Source organism: Crassostrea angulata, chromosome 3 (assembly GCF_025612915.1).
Source record: "Crassostrea angulata isolate pt1a10 chromosome 3, ASM2561291v2, whole genome shotgun sequence".
NCBI lineage: Eukaryota > Metazoa > Mollusca > Bivalvia > Ostreida > Ostreidae > Magallana > Magallana angulata.
The window spans coordinates 24,375,437-24,393,692 of record NC_069113.1 but is presented as its reverse complement, the minus strand read 5'-3'; the positions used below and the strand labels follow the sequence as shown (position 1 = coordinate 24,393,692).

At 33.9% G+C, this 18,256-nt stretch overlaps 2 protein-coding genes across 3 annotated transcripts; one reads left to right on the top strand and one right to left on the bottom strand.

Annotated features, from left to right (window-relative positions):
• Positions 1-3: 3 nt before the first annotated feature.
• Positions 4-2,385, top strand: LOC128176406 (uncharacterized). Of its 2 annotated transcripts, XM_052842709.1 has the most exons (2): positions 4-150; positions 479-2,385. In XM_052842709.1, the coding sequence occupies exons 1-2, from the start codon at positions 4-6 to the stop codon at positions 2,153-2,155; spliced, it is 1,824 nt and encodes a 607-aa protein (XP_052698669.1). In that variant the 3' UTR covers positions 2,156-2,385. The 2 variants fall into 2 exon arrangements, with proteins under 2 accessions (XP_052698669.1, XP_052698670.1); XM_052842710.1 differs by lacking the exon at positions 4-150 and having other exon boundaries at positions 373-2,385.
• A 3,209-nt stretch (positions 2,386-5,594) lies between these two features.
• Positions 5,595-17,063, bottom strand: LOC128177183 (kelch-like protein 23). The gene is made up of 5 exons (XM_052843776.1): positions 16,464-17,063; positions 13,760-13,946; positions 6,924-7,039; positions 6,316-6,474; positions 5,595-5,836 (listed from the first exon to the last, which is right to left on the bottom strand). Exons 1-5 carry the CDS (start codon positions 16,855-16,857, stop codon positions 5,613-5,615), a joined length of 1,080 nt encoding a protein of 359 aa, XP_052699736.1. The 5' UTR covers positions 16,858-17,063; the 3' UTR covers positions 5,595-5,612.
• Positions 17,064-18,256: the final 1,193 nt, after the last annotated feature.

The following is an 18,256-nucleotide window of genomic DNA, read 5'->3' as shown; positions in this document are numbered from 1 at the left end:
GGTATGAGAATTGACGTCACAAGTAAACCTTCGAAAATGCACGCGAGACTTGGTGCGAGAAATAACAAAAGCACGTGTTTCCGGTTATCAACAACATTTAATCGCACAGTTTATCATGAAATCAAACAGTTTTTAACGTCCATTTTACAGGTAAATCTTTCATTGAAATTTTAAAAAATCAGTGCGTGAATTTTAGAAGCAATTCTATATATTCTGAAACGCGTTTCCAGTTTGGATGCAGCATGTGCAGAACGCAATGTGTTTATCTCTTGGGTTTTTTTTTATATTTATTGTAAATTTTGTGTGCTGCTTAATTATATGACCATTATCAAAATTTTTTGCCGGAAATACTGTTTTCTGAGCAACATTTCTTTTATTAATTCAACCAGGGACATAAATGTCTCTGATTCATTACGAAAAATTTACAAATCATTTAATTAGAGTTGTCTTTCTTTGATTGTTTCACTGTTTGGCCAAGGTCCAAAACCAAGGACGCTTTACAATCAAAATGGAGTCATCGACTGTGTCGTCTTTGGTTCATATGATACAGACTTACGGTGAAACATCAGCATTAAAGACTTGCATCGAAAAGATCAGCAAGAAATCCATTGAACAGTATAAAGGTGAAAATGGAATGGATGTGCTGCATTATGCTATTATAGCGAATAACATGGAGGCCGTCAGTCTCTTATTTCACAAAGGTATATTTAAACCGCCCCACGAATCTTCGTCTTTCCCATACCTACACTTGGCGGCAAGACTGGGACATAAAATGATTTTGAATATGTTGCTTCAAGAACGTCCTTTGGATAATGTGCCAGCAGTTTTCAATTATAAATCGGCCGGCGATCGTTACAAAGACAGCAAAATTGCAGACGACAAAGAATCGGGCGATTTCAAGCAGACAGCCTTGGATTTAGCGGGGAAAAGTGGTCACGTCGGATGTGTGAAAACTATTCTAGACCACTGTCATGGGAAATTTGTGCAAGGAAAAAAATTCAAAGGCAACGAGGCTTATATTGAGATGGCGTGTCAGCTCGACTCTCCCTACGCTCTTTGCTCCCTTTTATCAGACCATCCCTCGGATGAAGAAATCAAAAGTGCAGTGGGTGCCGCTTTGAAAAACGCCAGACCAGAGTGTCTGGACGTGCTGTTACGACTGCGGACAGATCTGTCCACATTATTTGAAGGAATGAACTTGTTTCACGTCCTGTATTCCTACACCTTGTCTTTTGACAAGAAGTGGTACGAACGGCTACTTGCTGTGACGACAATTTTAATTAAGCATGGACATAATGTTGGAGCTTCGATACCTTTCCGCACCTATCCTTTGTACAGTCTTCTTTCTCACTCGGCATGTCATGATTTTGACAATTCCTCAAACTACATCATTGCTTGTTCCCTGTTGCTGCACAATGCAGGAGCGGATCCTAACTTCGATGAACTTCAGTTTGAAAAAGATTTTGAGGACATGCGGATAAGGTCTGCTTTTGGGAGATGTGCCTTTTCCTCGGGGTTACATTGCTTATTTCAAACTGTCGAACATTATGCCACTCAAATGCAGGGAAACCGATATTTAAAGGTATATATGAGCAAATGTGCTGCAGTTTTACTCAAACATGGATGCAACCCAAATTACGTTGGGGAAATCGACAGTTCCACAAACCAATCGGGAAACAGTTTACATGCCCTCTGCCGAACGGTAGTTTTTACCGGTGTAGATGACAAACTGATCAAGCTTCTTTTACAGAATGGGGCGGATCCGAGTGTTAAAGTCGGTAGTGATTTCCCTGTAACCGTGTTAACGGGTAAACTTCTAGAACTCGATGATGAGGATCAGTGTCTTTTGCGATCTACGGATGTGGAACATCTGAAAGTCATGATAAACGCAATGACGCAAGGAGCGATTCGAGAAAGCATGGCAATAATGGACCATGGGGTAAAAGAAATGAAAACGTCCATACCCCAAAAAGATAAAAGGTTCCAAATTTACGACAAGGTTCATATGTATTGCTCGGAGTTGGTCTCAGATGTGTGGAATTTAAAACGGATTTGTATGCAGAGAATTTTGAGTTTGTGTGACAGAAAAGTGACCAGCATTTTGAAGTTGCCACTTCCAATGGCTCTTAAAATGAACATTGTTGAGTTTCAGTGAGAGTTGTCCTCCTTTTGCCGTTAATTCAAGATCTGCATGAAATAAATTACTGTATGCCAACTGTTCAATTAACTGGAGAACTAATGCTATCAAAGTTTCGTTGATGAAACATGAAATATAATTAAAAAGATAAAAAAAAAATTGACACAGAATTATGTTCACCATTGGTGCTTTCTAACAAACTTTTCAAAGCAAGTACCTGCGCTTTAATGAATTGCTTTATTTTGATATGAATAATATTTCTTGTCTTCAATGGAGTTACAATGAGCATAACCCAAAACTGCACGGCTGAAAAGAAATTTGTTGATGCCTATTTATTTGATTAAACAATTGCTGAGTTGAGTGGGTTTTTTTAATTCACGCCATCGCCAGCATTTCCCTTCATTTATACCCTGTTTCTGCGCTCAATATCTTCAAATTGACACTTACATTTATTTCCCCACGGGCATATACACTTACATGTTATAACTACAGTAAACTCATAAATATAAAATATGAACAAAAAAAACCAAAACAAAAACAAAACACGAACCCAACAATATGAGTACGGACTTTTACTTTAGTTCAAATTTTTTTCCAGTCTCTAACTCGTAAACATTGATGGATTCCGTTAGTAATTCAATGAAACGACGTACCCACTATCCATTCAGTTTATAATTTGTTTTCGAATTCAATACAATTATAATGCTCTCAGAATGCGAAGGTGAATTTGGATTTTCTGAAATAAGCTTTGTTGCATGTATCGCATTATTTGTACAAAAGGAACTTACTTTTTGTGTAAACAATGCTTTAGTATTTCTTTAACATTATATCAAAATGTTGTCAAGAACATGTACATGTAAATGGTGTATCAATGATTTTCAATACCAAATGCTGTAATTAATCTTTAACACAGATTATTTTTTACGTTTTAAATTTTTCTAGTTGTACTTGCATACATTGCTTATATTGTTTAAAGTTTATCATGCATGTATACTCGTGTATCATGGAGTTCCAACTGCAACTTTCGGGTCGTTTCACCAAGCGGAAAGATCACTGATACAGCTCTCCAAGAGGGACACGAATTTAATGTGCGAATGCCGGAAAGACCCGAAAAGGTGCGATGAATCCAGACTTTTTATAGGTCACATGATGTGAGTTTTGAAGCTAGGTCCTTTATTTTTATTCGATATCTGTGTTTTTAGGCCAACACTTCCCAAATTTTACACGTACATGTATATCAATTATCGAAGTGTGTTTAATATTTGAATGTAATAATAATCATGAGATATAAGATGGAGATTAGGGTGAACTATTTCCAGAAATGGCATGAGAAAATTCGAAGAGGAAATATCTACATATGCATGGTATATAGATGTCTCGCTTTCATTAAGTCCTCGGGTTCAATTTATTTTTAAATTTACTATTATACCTGTTAATTGTTCCGATCTTTAAATTTCACACCAGGATTTATATATATTTATACATGTACGAGACTGTTGGCGATTATGTTTTCCTTCTTATCATAGTAAGTTAAAGAATTGGGATATGACCTCATTTCTAGAGAAACGTCTTTAATGTACTGGAGAGATGGTCGAATTTGCACGAATTGAATGGTAATTAACTTAAGAAGGAAATCTTTTCGTTATTACAGACGTGCGGTATGTGTTCGATATACAACTAAACCTTAAAGCACGCGCGCAAATTTACTCATAAATGTACTTGGAACCTTTATCGTAATATAAGTGCAGTGAAAGTGAATTAATTAATCACAATTACCAGTTAATTAATCACCTATTTTTAAAAAATGATGACCACTGCATCTAGTGATTCACATCTTGCAGTGAAGTCATGACCTAAATATGATAGACATTTACATGTAGTATCCTCGCATAAGTTAATTGGTCATAATTATATGTACATGTACTACCGATATTTAAATATAAAAAAAAAAGAGGAAAACCAAACGCTCATTGAAATGTACTATAGTTTTGTAGTATTGAATGTGAATGGTAGTGGAAGTTACATTTAAAATGTTCCAATTAGTGTTGTTAAAAAAAATTGATACTTGCTTTATTATCGAACTTCTTTTTAATTAATTAACCGTAGAAGTCTTCCTATATTGATTTATTAAAATTAATTCAACGAGAAAAAAGAAAAGAGAGATCAAGAAACTTCCGTCTGCTAATAATAGAATTTTCAGTATTCATGCATTGAGTACATGTATCAATAATTAGTCACGTATTAATAATTAGAAACGGTTAATTAGAGCAATCAGGTGTACGCGTTTAAACAAAATGTTTTTTTTTTGGTCGGTAGTCGGCGTGGGGTTAAGACCAAAGTCATGCAGGCCTATTTGTAAGCAGCTCACGACAGAAAATGGTTATACTGAATTAGGCAGTGATGTAAGAAAATGGTTTCCGAATTAGGCAATGATGTAATCATACATGGAAGAAAAAGGTGCTAATATAAAGAGATGATGAATAATATCAACACTTTAATAGTGTTGTTTATTGCATGGCTGGTGAGTCAAGAGCCCATATTTTGCCCTACATGATTTGAATTTTCTGATGAACAGGGAGAAGCCATGGGCATTGTGAAACTTGAACAGCAAACACAGTGTATATTATGTAATTGTAATCGGAATGAAAAAAAATTGAAGGTATAGTGAAATCTTAATAATACATGTAGATGAAACATGAAGTGTGACCATAATTACAGAAAAACATTGGAATGAAATATTCACTGAAACCAGAGTTAAAATAAGACTGTATTAACAATAGTGTTCAACTCTGTTAGAAATTATGATATACAGTCCAACGTGAATTTTTTTTGAAGTAAAACTGAAATACTTGACAATACATTGTAAATCTTAAAAAAGGTGAATTCGATTAACAATGTGCAATTAATACAATGCATAAATATATAACCCGAAAAACAAACACTATAGGTGAATCACAAACGATGGACGTTGAGAACTAGTAAGAATGTATTGTAAAAACTGATTAAATACCGACGCCTATTGAGTGGTCATGGTAGTTTATAAATATGTTATGATTAAGATGTCAAATTGAGTGTAATACAAATATTAAGGTTGCTTTGTAGAAATATGCGTAACATTTTATTATCGGGTTCCGGCGTCATTTGAAGTAACTAAGCTTCCGGAAAAATCAATCTTGGACTTTCCGTATATCTCCACCTGTTTTGTGTTCATTTGTATATACAGCAACTTATATTGAACCTCATAAACATGTACCTGTGAACTAGTCTTGATTGAATTAATAAATCAAATCTTCCATCTGTTTTTGGACTTCCATATAGTACCGATGAGAGGAAGGAATAGGAACGAGTGATTAGATTTCAGCAAACAAAAAATATTCAAATACACGTACAATTTTTCATTTTTTATTTTTCAAAAGTCAACGTAGAAAGACATTCATTTGTGTTTTTTCTCTCTCTCTCTCTCTCTCTCGAAAAATCACCACATGATCCATTTATCAAACAACAACACGTCGTTGAAATTAATGTCTTTGTTTGTGATTGGCACTTTGAGAGTCACGCAGTCGCAGTTCACGTAATTGTCACATGACGGAAGGGTGAACATCTCGCGAGATTTCCTCTTCTTGGTGTTGTAGCACTCGACCGATAGAACATCACAGTCGCGCTGGAAACTTTTTCCGCCAATCATGTATATATTATGACCTGCAATTAGAATATTTAGTTATATGTGGATGTAAGTATATATTATGACCTGCAATTAAAACATTCGTTTGCACAAACATTTGATTAATATGAGTTAAAAATGAATTTAATTAAAACACTTTTTGTGTGCTGAAATGCAATTCTACATCATTTACAAAAGAATAAGGATACATATCCCCCACATGATTAATTCACGCTGGGAGATATTTCACCCAAAGCCTGAACGCCAAGATGCTCTTTCACATTCAAAGATCTTAAACGATTTGAAAATTGGTCACCAGAGATTTGATTACCAATTTTCTTTTAGGTAACTTTGTCTCTGACATTGTCTTAATAAGAAAATAAAACACAATTAAATGCACTAATTAAATTTTCAATCAGTAATGAATCATTTAGATTAAAGGAAAAACCACGATCAGCTTTACGTCTGTAAATTCTATTTGCGTCAGAGGAAGCTATTACTTATAACATCACCGTACCCAATAAGACTGCTCCTCCATTAGTTCTTGGTTGGTTCATATTGGGATGATTTACATCCCAACATGCATCGCGCCGGAAGTCGCCGCGACATTTTGTGTTGAAACTGCAAATGGCTGCTTCGTCTTTTTCTGAGAAAGTTTCCTGATCAAAGCCCCTTCCTTTAAGAAAAATCAATCAGTTTTGAAGACATAGAACTATTAAATTAAAGTCATTTTGTATTCATAATTGATTTTTTATTTCGTTTGCTCACAAAGACTGCCTAAATGTCCTTGGGTTTCGTCCTAGTGTCAAATGTTGTGTCTTGTAACTATAATAGCGTAACAAACGGTCAGAAAGTTTAATTTAGAGTAATTGTTGGATAAATTATCGTTTATTATTTCATTATTCAAGGTACTTGAAAACAATGAGGAAAAGTTACTAAATATTCATGTCATAACTTGGGCGTTTAAGGCTCGTGATTGAGGCACGTATTGGTCATTGCAAACAAAAACACCAAATGAACAATAACGAAGGAAATCTATCTATATACGTAAACTACCCCCCTCTCCCTCTCTCTCTCTCTCTCTCTCTCTCTCTCTCTCTCTGAAGACATTTTCTATACACTGACCTCCTATCACAAACACTTTCTTCCCCACAGGGACCATGCAGTGCTTCTCCCTCTCGTGGGGTAGTATGACACCGAGCACCGGCTCCGTCCACTCGTTCATGACAGGGTCATACATCCTGTAACATAACTCATACTGTAACGTAACTCATACTGTAATGTAACTAATACTATAACATAACTTAAACTGTAACATAACTCATACTGTAACATACATGTAACTCATCCTGTAACATAACTCATCCTGTAACATAACTCATCCTGTAACATAACTTATCATGTAACATAACTCATCCTGTAACATAACTTATCATGTAACATAACTCATCCTGTAACATAAATCATACTAACATACGACTCATTATTACTGAAACATGCAGCTCATTATTATTGTAACATACAGCTCATTATTACTGCAATATACAGACCGTATTTACTGTAACATACAGATCGTTATTACTGTAACGTAATCTCATTATTACTGTAACACACATACTATTATTACTGTAGCATAATCTCATCATTATTGTATCAGATATATCATTATTACTGTAACGTAATCTCATTATTACACATCTCCTGTTCATTTTATCAATAATATTCGACATTTATTTAGTGCAATAACAAACATGACTGTTACAGAATGTTAAATATTGCAAAAACTAAAATCTCAATTTTATTGTAACAAACCTCTCACTTTTACTGCAACAAATATTTCATTTAATTAATAATTATTGTATAAGACATCCCTTTATTACGGTAACAGACATTTAATTATTACTGTAACTAGTTTTATTATTACTTCAGTAAGTATCAAATAAATGATGTCGATATAACGTACATGAACCAGTAAGTGGCACAAAAGGGGGTTCTTTTACTAGACAAACTTTAGGCGTTTGCAAAAATTGAACATATTCTCATAACATATTTTGGGATTCCTCTTTTTTAATGTCTTTGTGTTTCACTAAATTCTTAGTTTGACTCAAGTTGAACGGAGAGTTAGCTGTTCATATTAATATCGGGAATAAACGTCAACCAAATGATGGAACGTCCTTGCGCTTTTCTGCATGATTCATATGACTGAAAGCTATTATATCTCAGATGAGAGTTTGAGTCTCTTTAATATATTAAATGCGTTTTTGAAAATCTACTTTTTTCACATGATCAAGATAAAAAATAACTTTTATACGTACATAAACCAAGGTTTTAAAGTGTTATTTTAAAAAGAAAACTTTTAAATTTATAATTTTTTAAAAATTAGTTTTAGCTTTGACGGATTCAAAACGATAATCCTTCATGATATTGTTAATAGGTCCTGACTCATGCCGATAAAAAAGCGAGAGTTTAAAAAAAAACACACCAGAAATTGCTCTATCTCGCTCTTGGGTTTCACAGGAACCCGTTTTTCTCACACACACAAACAAAGCTCAATATTAGTCAGCTGTTGATATATAATAATTAAAATAGCATAGATGTCATGCTTTGAATGCCCACCGTGCAAATTATGCCGGATTCTGTGCATACGATACATGCTTGTAGCGGAAAAGGCTTCTGTGAGGCATGGCACAATTATGTGCAAAAACGTCAATTAGTGTTATCCATCGTTTAATGTGCGTGGATTATCAGCATTTTTTTCCAGCACAGCAATTATTCGAGTTATGATTTCGCTTTTTGCAACGTAATGCATCACCACAGAGTTATTTATTAAGAGTAAATTATGAGCGGGATTTCGTTAACTCAATACGACTCAGTCACTTGAGATTTGAAATAAAATGTGCTATAATCATTATTGTTCAATTATTTGCACATCTCAAAATGTTTGATATTTTTTTAGAGTGCGTTATATTTAAACATTAAGATCATTTTCATGTCGGTTTTTACCGGTGTATGATTAATGAAGTCAAACATTTATGACACAAAACGTTTCACATTTTTTACGATCGCGTAACTCTCCCGAATTTGCACGATGCGTGTGAATAGTTTACGTTACGTCGGCTAGTAAAATTCGGATTACATCGCATCTAAGGCGATTTAATTGATAAAAGGCTTAACACACATATATAAATCTGACAGTGTGGATATATGATCTATTGTAAGATTTACTTATTTTATAAGTGGCAATAAAGACAAATGCAAAACATATTATCCAGATGTTTAAAAAAAAAACAACCAAATTTAATAATTCAATGATGTGATAAAAAGTCTTATCTCATAGAAAGAAAGCTTTTTGTCTGTATAAGCAAACATCAAACAAGCAAAAAAAAAAAACCCCATGTCAATATGCAAGCAGGGGAGCCGAGTTAATCTGAACACAAAGCATTCCTCGCTGTCTGATTCACGGGCATTGTTCTCAATATTTAATGCAGGTTCCCATACAACGTTGCAGCATGATTCATTCTGGGAGGCAGGAGGGGGTGGTGACCCGTACAGGAAAGAAACATGCCCCCAAACAATGGCATGGTCAATATTCCGCGCTCCGGAGCGCTAGCTGAGCTTCATTTCCCCTCCAATGGGTTCGGGTCGTTAACATCGTTTATTTTCCGGGCACCCAAAAGGCAACTGACTCATCTCTTTAATTTATTTCTTTCTTTCTTCCCTTTTTTACCTGCTTAAATTATTGATTTCTCATCACGCTAATTTGTTGGTTTTTTTTTTATTTTTCGTTTTGCACCTGTGTGTTTTGAGAATTTTTTTTTTGCGCAAGCAATAGGAAGGAGAACAAATGTCAAGGAAATAGAAAGGATCTTTAAGCGTAGTTTTTTTTTAATAATTCATTTTTTCAACCATTATTCTTTATGTGATTATAAATTAGGTTTGAAATGAATGCAGTTTTTTTTTTCTTATAAGAAGTGTGAGACTCGTATGACAGCCACATTGTCATTGCTGAGAATCAAATGGGTTGATTAAATAGCATTATTTTTTCAAAGTGAGTCATTTGAATGGCGATTGAAGTTGGATCACTATGGATATTCATTTAGCAATGATAAAAAAAACTGTATTTCGAAAAGTTCCTAATAAAACAAAACCTTAAACATTGATTAGACCAAAAAATGATATGATTTACATATATAATATAAATGACGTGAATCTATTGTATTGACAATATTTCATGCATATTATAATGTTGGTCGTTCTGATTTGTTATCGATATTTCAGCGAAAATTATATCTCTCATAATTCTCCGAATATGCCTTGAATCTAATTAGCCCCCCCCCCCCCCCAAAAAAAAAAACCCAAAAAGGATACACCTCAAAATAAAAACAAACACACTAAAAACACAAATTACAGTCATTATGAAAAATGCTTCAACTGTATAGGGAAGAAAATAAATTAATGTAAAAAAAATCTTTCCTCCCCGCATCTGTCACTCTGACAGTGAGATACAAGCCGATTTATTGGAGACACGTGGCGGTGAACGTTAGGAAAAAGAATTAGGAAGAAGATGAAAAAAAAAATAGGGTCACCGTGAGTCATAGAGAACTCTCGCCATCATAAACTTTAAACACTGACACAAGCGCCAGCCATCATGGGTTATTGACCAAAGTTTTCCTTCATTGTTTAAGGAGCCAATAAATAAACGACTTTTTTTTCTTATAGCGGTAGTGGAATTATTATATATTTGGGATCTTCTGTCAGGGCTAACGTATATATGAATTATAATATCCCGAAAAGCTGAATCGTCCAGTATTGACTTTAGAGTTTAAAGTGGGTTAGAGTTGGTCTCTCTCTCTCTCTCTCTCTCTCTCTCTCTCTCTCTCTCTCTCCGCGTTTATTCAAACACCACATTCATTTATATCTTCCCAAGAGAATGTTATGTAAAATAATAATCTACATGTATTTTTTTCCCTTATAATCAAATGCACATTCTTATTTATTTAAAATTGTAGACGTTCAATTATTTCTGAAATTTCATACATCCGATTTGGAAATAAAAAGAGTATATATTATGATATCATGATGAGAAAGTAGGAAATAGACATTAAGGAATAAATTACTGTGATCACACAATGTGCTATTTTAATTTCATAAAAATATTAAACATATAACCTCGCACAACTGACAATAGCTTTGTTTGAAACACAAAGGCCCTAATGTGTCAAAACACATCTTGGAAATGATCATTAAAGTTCCGTTACAAGGTTTTAATGAATTAGATTTTTTTAAAATTTGAATTTAGTTTCCGATTGTTGTGAACCAATAAAAAAAAAGACACGACACACTACTTTGTCTATTTTGAACAAAATGTGTTTAAAAAATTTGTTTACGGTTACTTCTAAACGAAACCAACTTTATTACGATATTAATTCATAACTAGAATCTCTCTCTCTTTCTTTCTCTCTCTCTCTCTCTCTCTCTCTCTCTCTCTCATCGTATTTTGAAGAACACGACAGAAGAAATACCGGTATCTTAGAGCTATTTTAACAAGAGCTTGGACTTTGGTTAGTTGTGTCGAACAGCAATATGACGTAGGCCTGTCTATTTCATTGCTGGCCACTCAGCCATGGCTCTTTGAAATCAACAAGATTTGTCTGGCTTTTGAGCTAAGACAACGCAATCGGTGCAAACACGTCATTTTTAACTTGTTTTGACCCAAGAAAAAGATAGCTACGTTCAACTGAAAGTCCAAGGACTTGTTAAAATGGTTCTAATTCAGCTATGAGGTAAAACAGTATTTTGGAACATAAGGGTAATATGATATAATTAAAGAATCTATATACACCGTCGTAGCTTAATCTCCTTTTTCCTGGTTAATACTTTTACTAACTTTCCTCACATTGATGTACATTTGTTTATTAATGTAATAATACGTTTACATCCTCATGTATACCCACGTGTTTCAGCAATAGGTACGCAGCGTGTTAATTAAAAGATTGCGTTTGGTTTTGATTTAATTTGAATCAAAACACCAAAATAATGTTTGGATTTTCGTCAGGTACATTTTAAAATTTTCTGAAATACAATTCATCAGTATGACATGATCTGCATGCGTGTTTACAGTGTGTAGTAGACATAACGTAAATTTTAAAATTCCCATTCTCTCTGCATTATCACAATTAATGTGAAATCACAAATCCGAGAACTGTTACATATATTTCTGAGATTTTATAATTCATTTTTTTTTTAATTCAAATAATGTGAACTAAATACAATTCAATCTGCAGCACTGGTTTGGGATGTTTTTTTCTGCTTTTTTTTTTTTTTAGAAAGACAGCTCAAATTAACATTTCTCAGTCAAAAAAAAAATATATATATATATCTGCACAGAGGAATGTGACTCACTCTCGTCTTAAAGATAATATCAAAATAGTTTGACTCTACATTTTCTGCATCCAAATCCAAAATTATTTGGCAGACGACAGGACGATTCTCCGGCGGCAAGAGCGTATCGTCTGCAAGAGTGGCACCCGAATGGCGCGAAACGATGATTACAATCGATGCATCTTGTAATAATGATTAAAAGAAAAATACAACGTAGTATTGACCAATCGAGTATATATTCTGTCATAGTTTATTGTCTGTAATGATTGAAGCCATTTGCATTATGAGTCATATTTTATCGAACTGGTTGGTAATAGAGCCCATTAAATATAAAGGGCTTTATCGAAGACCAAAAAAAAAACTATAATTGGTATGATTGAAAAGAACTCTATGATGAAAAAAAAATGTCGAATCTTGTCTAATGAACAAAGTCTAATTATAAAAAAAACTGGGCGTGGCATCTTTCTGGTATCTCAGTTCAGTTGTATAACATTATTTCCTTATCATTGTTTATGCGTTACTGTCATTAACTAGATTTAATTTGAAACAAGGTATTCAAAATCGGCACAACTTTTACAAAGTGACTGTAAAAACAGATGGTAAACTATAAATTTAAAGTAAATTGAAAAAAAAATATGAATAAACAATTACATTTTTTTTCTTGAATGACGTCATGCTCATTGTCTTCTGAAGCGGATATATTAATCGAAAGCAGAATGCTTCGACAATTATAAACGACTTGAATAATCATATTTGCTATCATTTTTCAAATGAAAAGAGTTAATAAGGGGTAATAACAATTTGATATCGCCTGAACAGGTTTATTTGGATATAATCGCCGGTCGATTAGAAAGACTCCTCAATTTTCTACCATTATCTTTCTCTCATTAGGAATTTCATTTTTTTTCTTTAATTTTATTTCGATGAAAAAAAATATCAAAACAACCATCAAACCAGCATTCAAACTGAAACCGTCAGCTAGTCGCATTTCGTACTATAAAGGAAGAGCCAGGGAAATAATCATTGGTCGCGTATTATAATTCAATCAATTGCATCTTCTGACTCATTATCCGACTCTAAAAGAACATTAACAAATCATTCGGGGAGAGAGAGAGAGAGAGAGAGAGAGAGAGAGAGAGAGAGAGAGAGAGAGAGAGAGAGAAACTCGATACCGAAGGATGCTCATTCTTGTTTCATCTTGATTTATTGTGAATATGAACATCCCACAGTTTGACGGAACACATTAACTTTTTCTCATTCGAGAGTAGTGTTTCAATTGATTTATTTGTCTCATTTGTTTTTTTTTCAATTGTAATTTTTTTGGAGGGTCCTCCTAGCATTGCTGTCAGATACTAATCGAATTGAATAATGATCTTTCCATTTTCTTTTTCAGCATTGAATCTACTGAAACAACTTTTTACTAAACGAAAAATAGATTTCGAAATTAATATTTATATACAAAGCTTTTAACTTTATGGTTTAATAATTCAAACTCTCTGATTTATCACACCCCCGCCCGTCTCTATGATCAAAATTAATTGTTTATTCATGAATATTTTCCAGCTGTGTGATGCGCTTACCAGAAAACGTTGGAGCACTGGTGCTTGAGGTTGCTGATGCCACCGGAAACGTACAAATTCCCGCCATTTGCGCATGCGGCGTGGTCTGCTCGGGGACGAGGGATGGGTTCCACCTCAACCCACTTGTCTTTGATAGGGTCGTACTTTTCACAGCTATCAGAAACCTTCCCATGATGCACCTCTCCTCCTGTTAATTTAGTAAAATAAGGATCTTGGTTAATTAATTGTACGTAAAATAGGTTTAACCGAGGAGACTGACCTATGACGAATTCATGCATCTTTTAAATGTCTGGAGATTAACATACAGACAGGAAAGATTACCATGTATATTGGTATACAAAATACCTACACATATGCATGAATTTCAAGCCTCTTTCATGTAGTTATTTTATACCAATTCCCTCTGAGTAAAAAAAAAATTCTTTCTACTTAAAAGGAAACCCAGTTCTTCTACATTGCAATATACTAGTATATATGGTATGTGAGAACAGAAGTACTGAGACTGAGACCACCAAGATATATAATAAAGACAGATTACACCAGGTAACTTTTTTCTTCAAACCAGGAACCAATCAATGTTTCACCTTGTTCTTATGCATGTGATTTCGATATACAATATTCAGGTGTTATGCAGTCTTATTCAATAAAAATCAGGATTGATAAAACAGGCGTGCACTATCGAATGATTTGGATTAGGTACTTTATACAGTTTGTGATGTAAGTAGTCCAGTATTTTGTCGATGATACCGCGTATACATGCACTGTGTAAGTAAGTGTGTGTGTTGTGATATGATGGTTAACCCAAAGTCAAATCATTCCTCGGCACGATCCTGTCTGATTATGATAATACGCTCCGTGTGTAAAGCGATTTTCTCATTATGCAAGTAAATAAGGATCCCTTCAATCAAACGCTCACTAATAAGATAAGTATTATATAGACAAGGTGATCTAAGTTCACTGCAGTCGTTCCTAACCTTTAGGACGCCTTGTACCCCCCCCCCCCCCCCACTCCCTTATTCCCTACTCCCCAGTCCTTAATCCTTACCCTATTGTAACTCATGTAGGTTCATATACTGGACATGACCTTAAAATACTAGTACACTAGTATTATACAAATTTTCTTATTAAACCCATTTGGAATTAAGAGTCATATCAAAGTGAGCTCATAACAAAAATCCATATCCACGTCCAGTATAATGACACGACTTATTACGCAATCACTAAGGGATAAAAATAGACTTAGAAATTACGTCATCAGCTGGCGCTGAATAGTCTACTGGAAGATTTTGTCATGACTTGCATTTCTATTTATAGTGTATTAGTGTATCCTATGTAAAGAGTATTAACGTAATAAACTTATTTAGGAAAATAATTATATGATTACATGTAATTACCAAAATCTATATTCGAGTGCATTTCAAGAAAAAACTACTGTATATAATAATGATTCACCAATTTATTACATGAAAAGTTATTTTCAGTACAATTGAGTAAACTATCTGTCAAATATGCCTTAAATAAAGAATTACGAAAGTTGTTTAAAATACAAAATTGTAATTCTATTTTACAGTTTTTGATAAAAATTAATTTAAATTTTTTTTCTAGAATCACAACATAGCAGTGCAGTGCGCTTTCATCTACATGATTATATATTAAACTTATCTTTCATAGTTATTTTTCAATATCAAAGGGTATATGCAGATGTTTTTGGGGTTTATTGAGGTTAATTTTTTTCCTATCTCCGCGTCTTATAGACTCATATTATTGTCCCTTCGTCCAATGACAACAAAAGTTCAATTATTCGCTAATCGTAATTAATCATAGAAGATTCAGGATATTTGTATGAAAGTCACTATGGAAAACTGTCTTAGCCTAAAAATCACAAAATATCAATCAAAGAATTTAGGTTAAGGTTATAGGTACTTCTAAAAAACCTGCACGAAAGATATTTTTTTCCACTCTTTTGTAAAATGTAAAAAAAAACCCCTCTACGCACGTACTTCTTCCCGATCAGTATGTTAATGTATTCCATATTTTGACCAGATTTTTTACCTTGGTGCATATTATGACTAAGGATCTGTATTGCTCTGGATCTCACTGTAAGTCATCGCCATTCTTATACAAGTGACATTTCTTTACTTTTAAACCATTCGATGAAATAGACATGCATGCACATTGAAAAAAAAATGTTCCCTAAATTAAGAAGGAAAAAAAAATATCGACGAATCCAAAATATAAAGACTATTGAATTTAAATTCTAAATCTTTTCATTTTCTTTTCTTCGTGTCATGAATATGATTGAGGTCATTAAAGCTGACTTATTTTGAAAGCGACATTCATTGAAATGAGACTTCATTTACTATTATAGAAAGTCGATATAAGAAAAGCATCGAGAGGTTTTCGAAATTGAAAGGAGAAAGATTTGAAGATATTCGGTATCATAAATACTTTAAAGAGAGCCTATTTGGTTAAGCCAGTAATCGTCAATATTGAAGTTGATTTTAATTTTGATCACTTTGTTTTCCTCACAAAAAGGCCCGTCAAACATTCAACGTAAAAATAGATAAGAGGTCATTGAAATCGACTTGATCATAATTATCTTGACAATATTAGAGTTTCCTCGTACCCCCCCCCCCCCCCCGAAAAAAAACCCCAAAGCACCCCCCACCCAAAAAAAATCCACCAAAACAAAATAAAAACGCACCAGTGACGTAGATGCAGCCATTAAGAACATCAGCTGTGTGACGACATCTAGCGACATTCATCCTCGCCCTCTCGGTCCATTTTGCACTTCCGGGGTCATAGCGCCACGTGTGATCCCTGTGTTCCCCAGTCTCCCAGTCTTTTCCTCCAATAATATACAAATACCCGTCCAGCTCCAATGCTTTGAAATGCACCAAATTTCTCAATTTTCCAAACCGCATCACGTTGCATTTTGGGAAGAGTCTATTGTTCATCCAGGGGTCAATCATGAAGTAAAACACTTTGGAACTGCCAATGCTCTTATTGAACATGAAAACGAAGTCAAAGGCTTTCATGTCAAGGTGAGAATCGTCCGAACTTCTCTGGTATGCTTCTTTGAAACTTTTGCTGGCCATTTTGAATGAATAAATCACGTCCGCCGCTGACTTTGAAAACTATCGTTAATTTCAATTCGTTGCAACGGCGTCCTTATAAGATTTTTCTTTGGATGTTACTCAACGTTTATAAAAGAATTTTTTAATAAACGAATCTCAATTCCGACACTAAATCAGTTCATATTCGTATCTGCCCTTAACGTTCCAAGCAGTTTCATTGCTAAGACAAACTTTAATTTATTCAGGAACTTTAAAAAACAGCTTTAATCTACACATAATCTCTGTACCGAATTAATCTTTCGATTTTTACTTTTGACGACGTATATTCGGCTATTAATCGCCCCACTTAATATTGCAAACACCTAATGAGTATGTGATAAAATGTTGCAGAATTAAATACCTCTAATTTCAATTGAGTAAAGCAGAGCTCAAGATTGTTGTGTGTGTGACTTTCCCAGATTTCACCTGTTGCTGACCCCAGTTATAAGATTATGTCTTAATTAATTAATATCGTAATTATACATGTTGGAGACAAAGAAGGGAATTTGTACGTTTTCTGCACATGCAGGTCCTATACATTTATATAATTAGAAACTATATGTATATACATGTATGTATAGATATATATAAAAATACAAAGTTGTAATTGACGATCCTTAATTCGTTTGTGCATGAATTGTGAATCACTTGTTTTATTGACTATAGCAGTGAATAGGGATAAATGAATTAAAAACACCGTATATATACATACAATAAATCTACATATAATGTCAAATTTGTAGCGATGTGATATTGTGAATTTTGAATTTTCAACCACCCAGTAAATTCAAAATTCACAATATGACGGCAGGATTAAGATATTGAAATGGATACACATTTGCCATGCAAAGCAATGCATATTATGTATTGTTATACTTTCATGTTAAATACTGAAATCTGATTGGTTAAGACGCAGTTAATAATATTTACTATTACCCTCAGCGTTAGCAACGCACTTGGCAACGGGTAATATTAAAAAATGTTACATGCGCGAAAATTATGCGCGTACGGTTTGCTGTAGAATTCACGTTATTCCTATATAAAAGCAGTAAAATTTTCTTAAAATTTTTAAAAAAGACATTCAGTATAACAAAATAAATAGTGCCTGTTTGGGAGGATAACAGTTGAAATTGACACCCCTCGAAAACCATTGTCAACCTCCGCTTCGCGTCGGTTGACAATGGTTTTCTCGGGGTGTCAATTTCAACTGTTACCCTCCCAAACAGGCACTATTTATATAATACCAGCCTACACCGTAAACTGTAATATGAATATGCATTATACTCTGATTTCATTATTTAATTGAATTTAGTTTACTTTAAAATAAAATAGATGTATGATATTAAGTTTTATAATGAGTAACAATCTATACACCTATAAT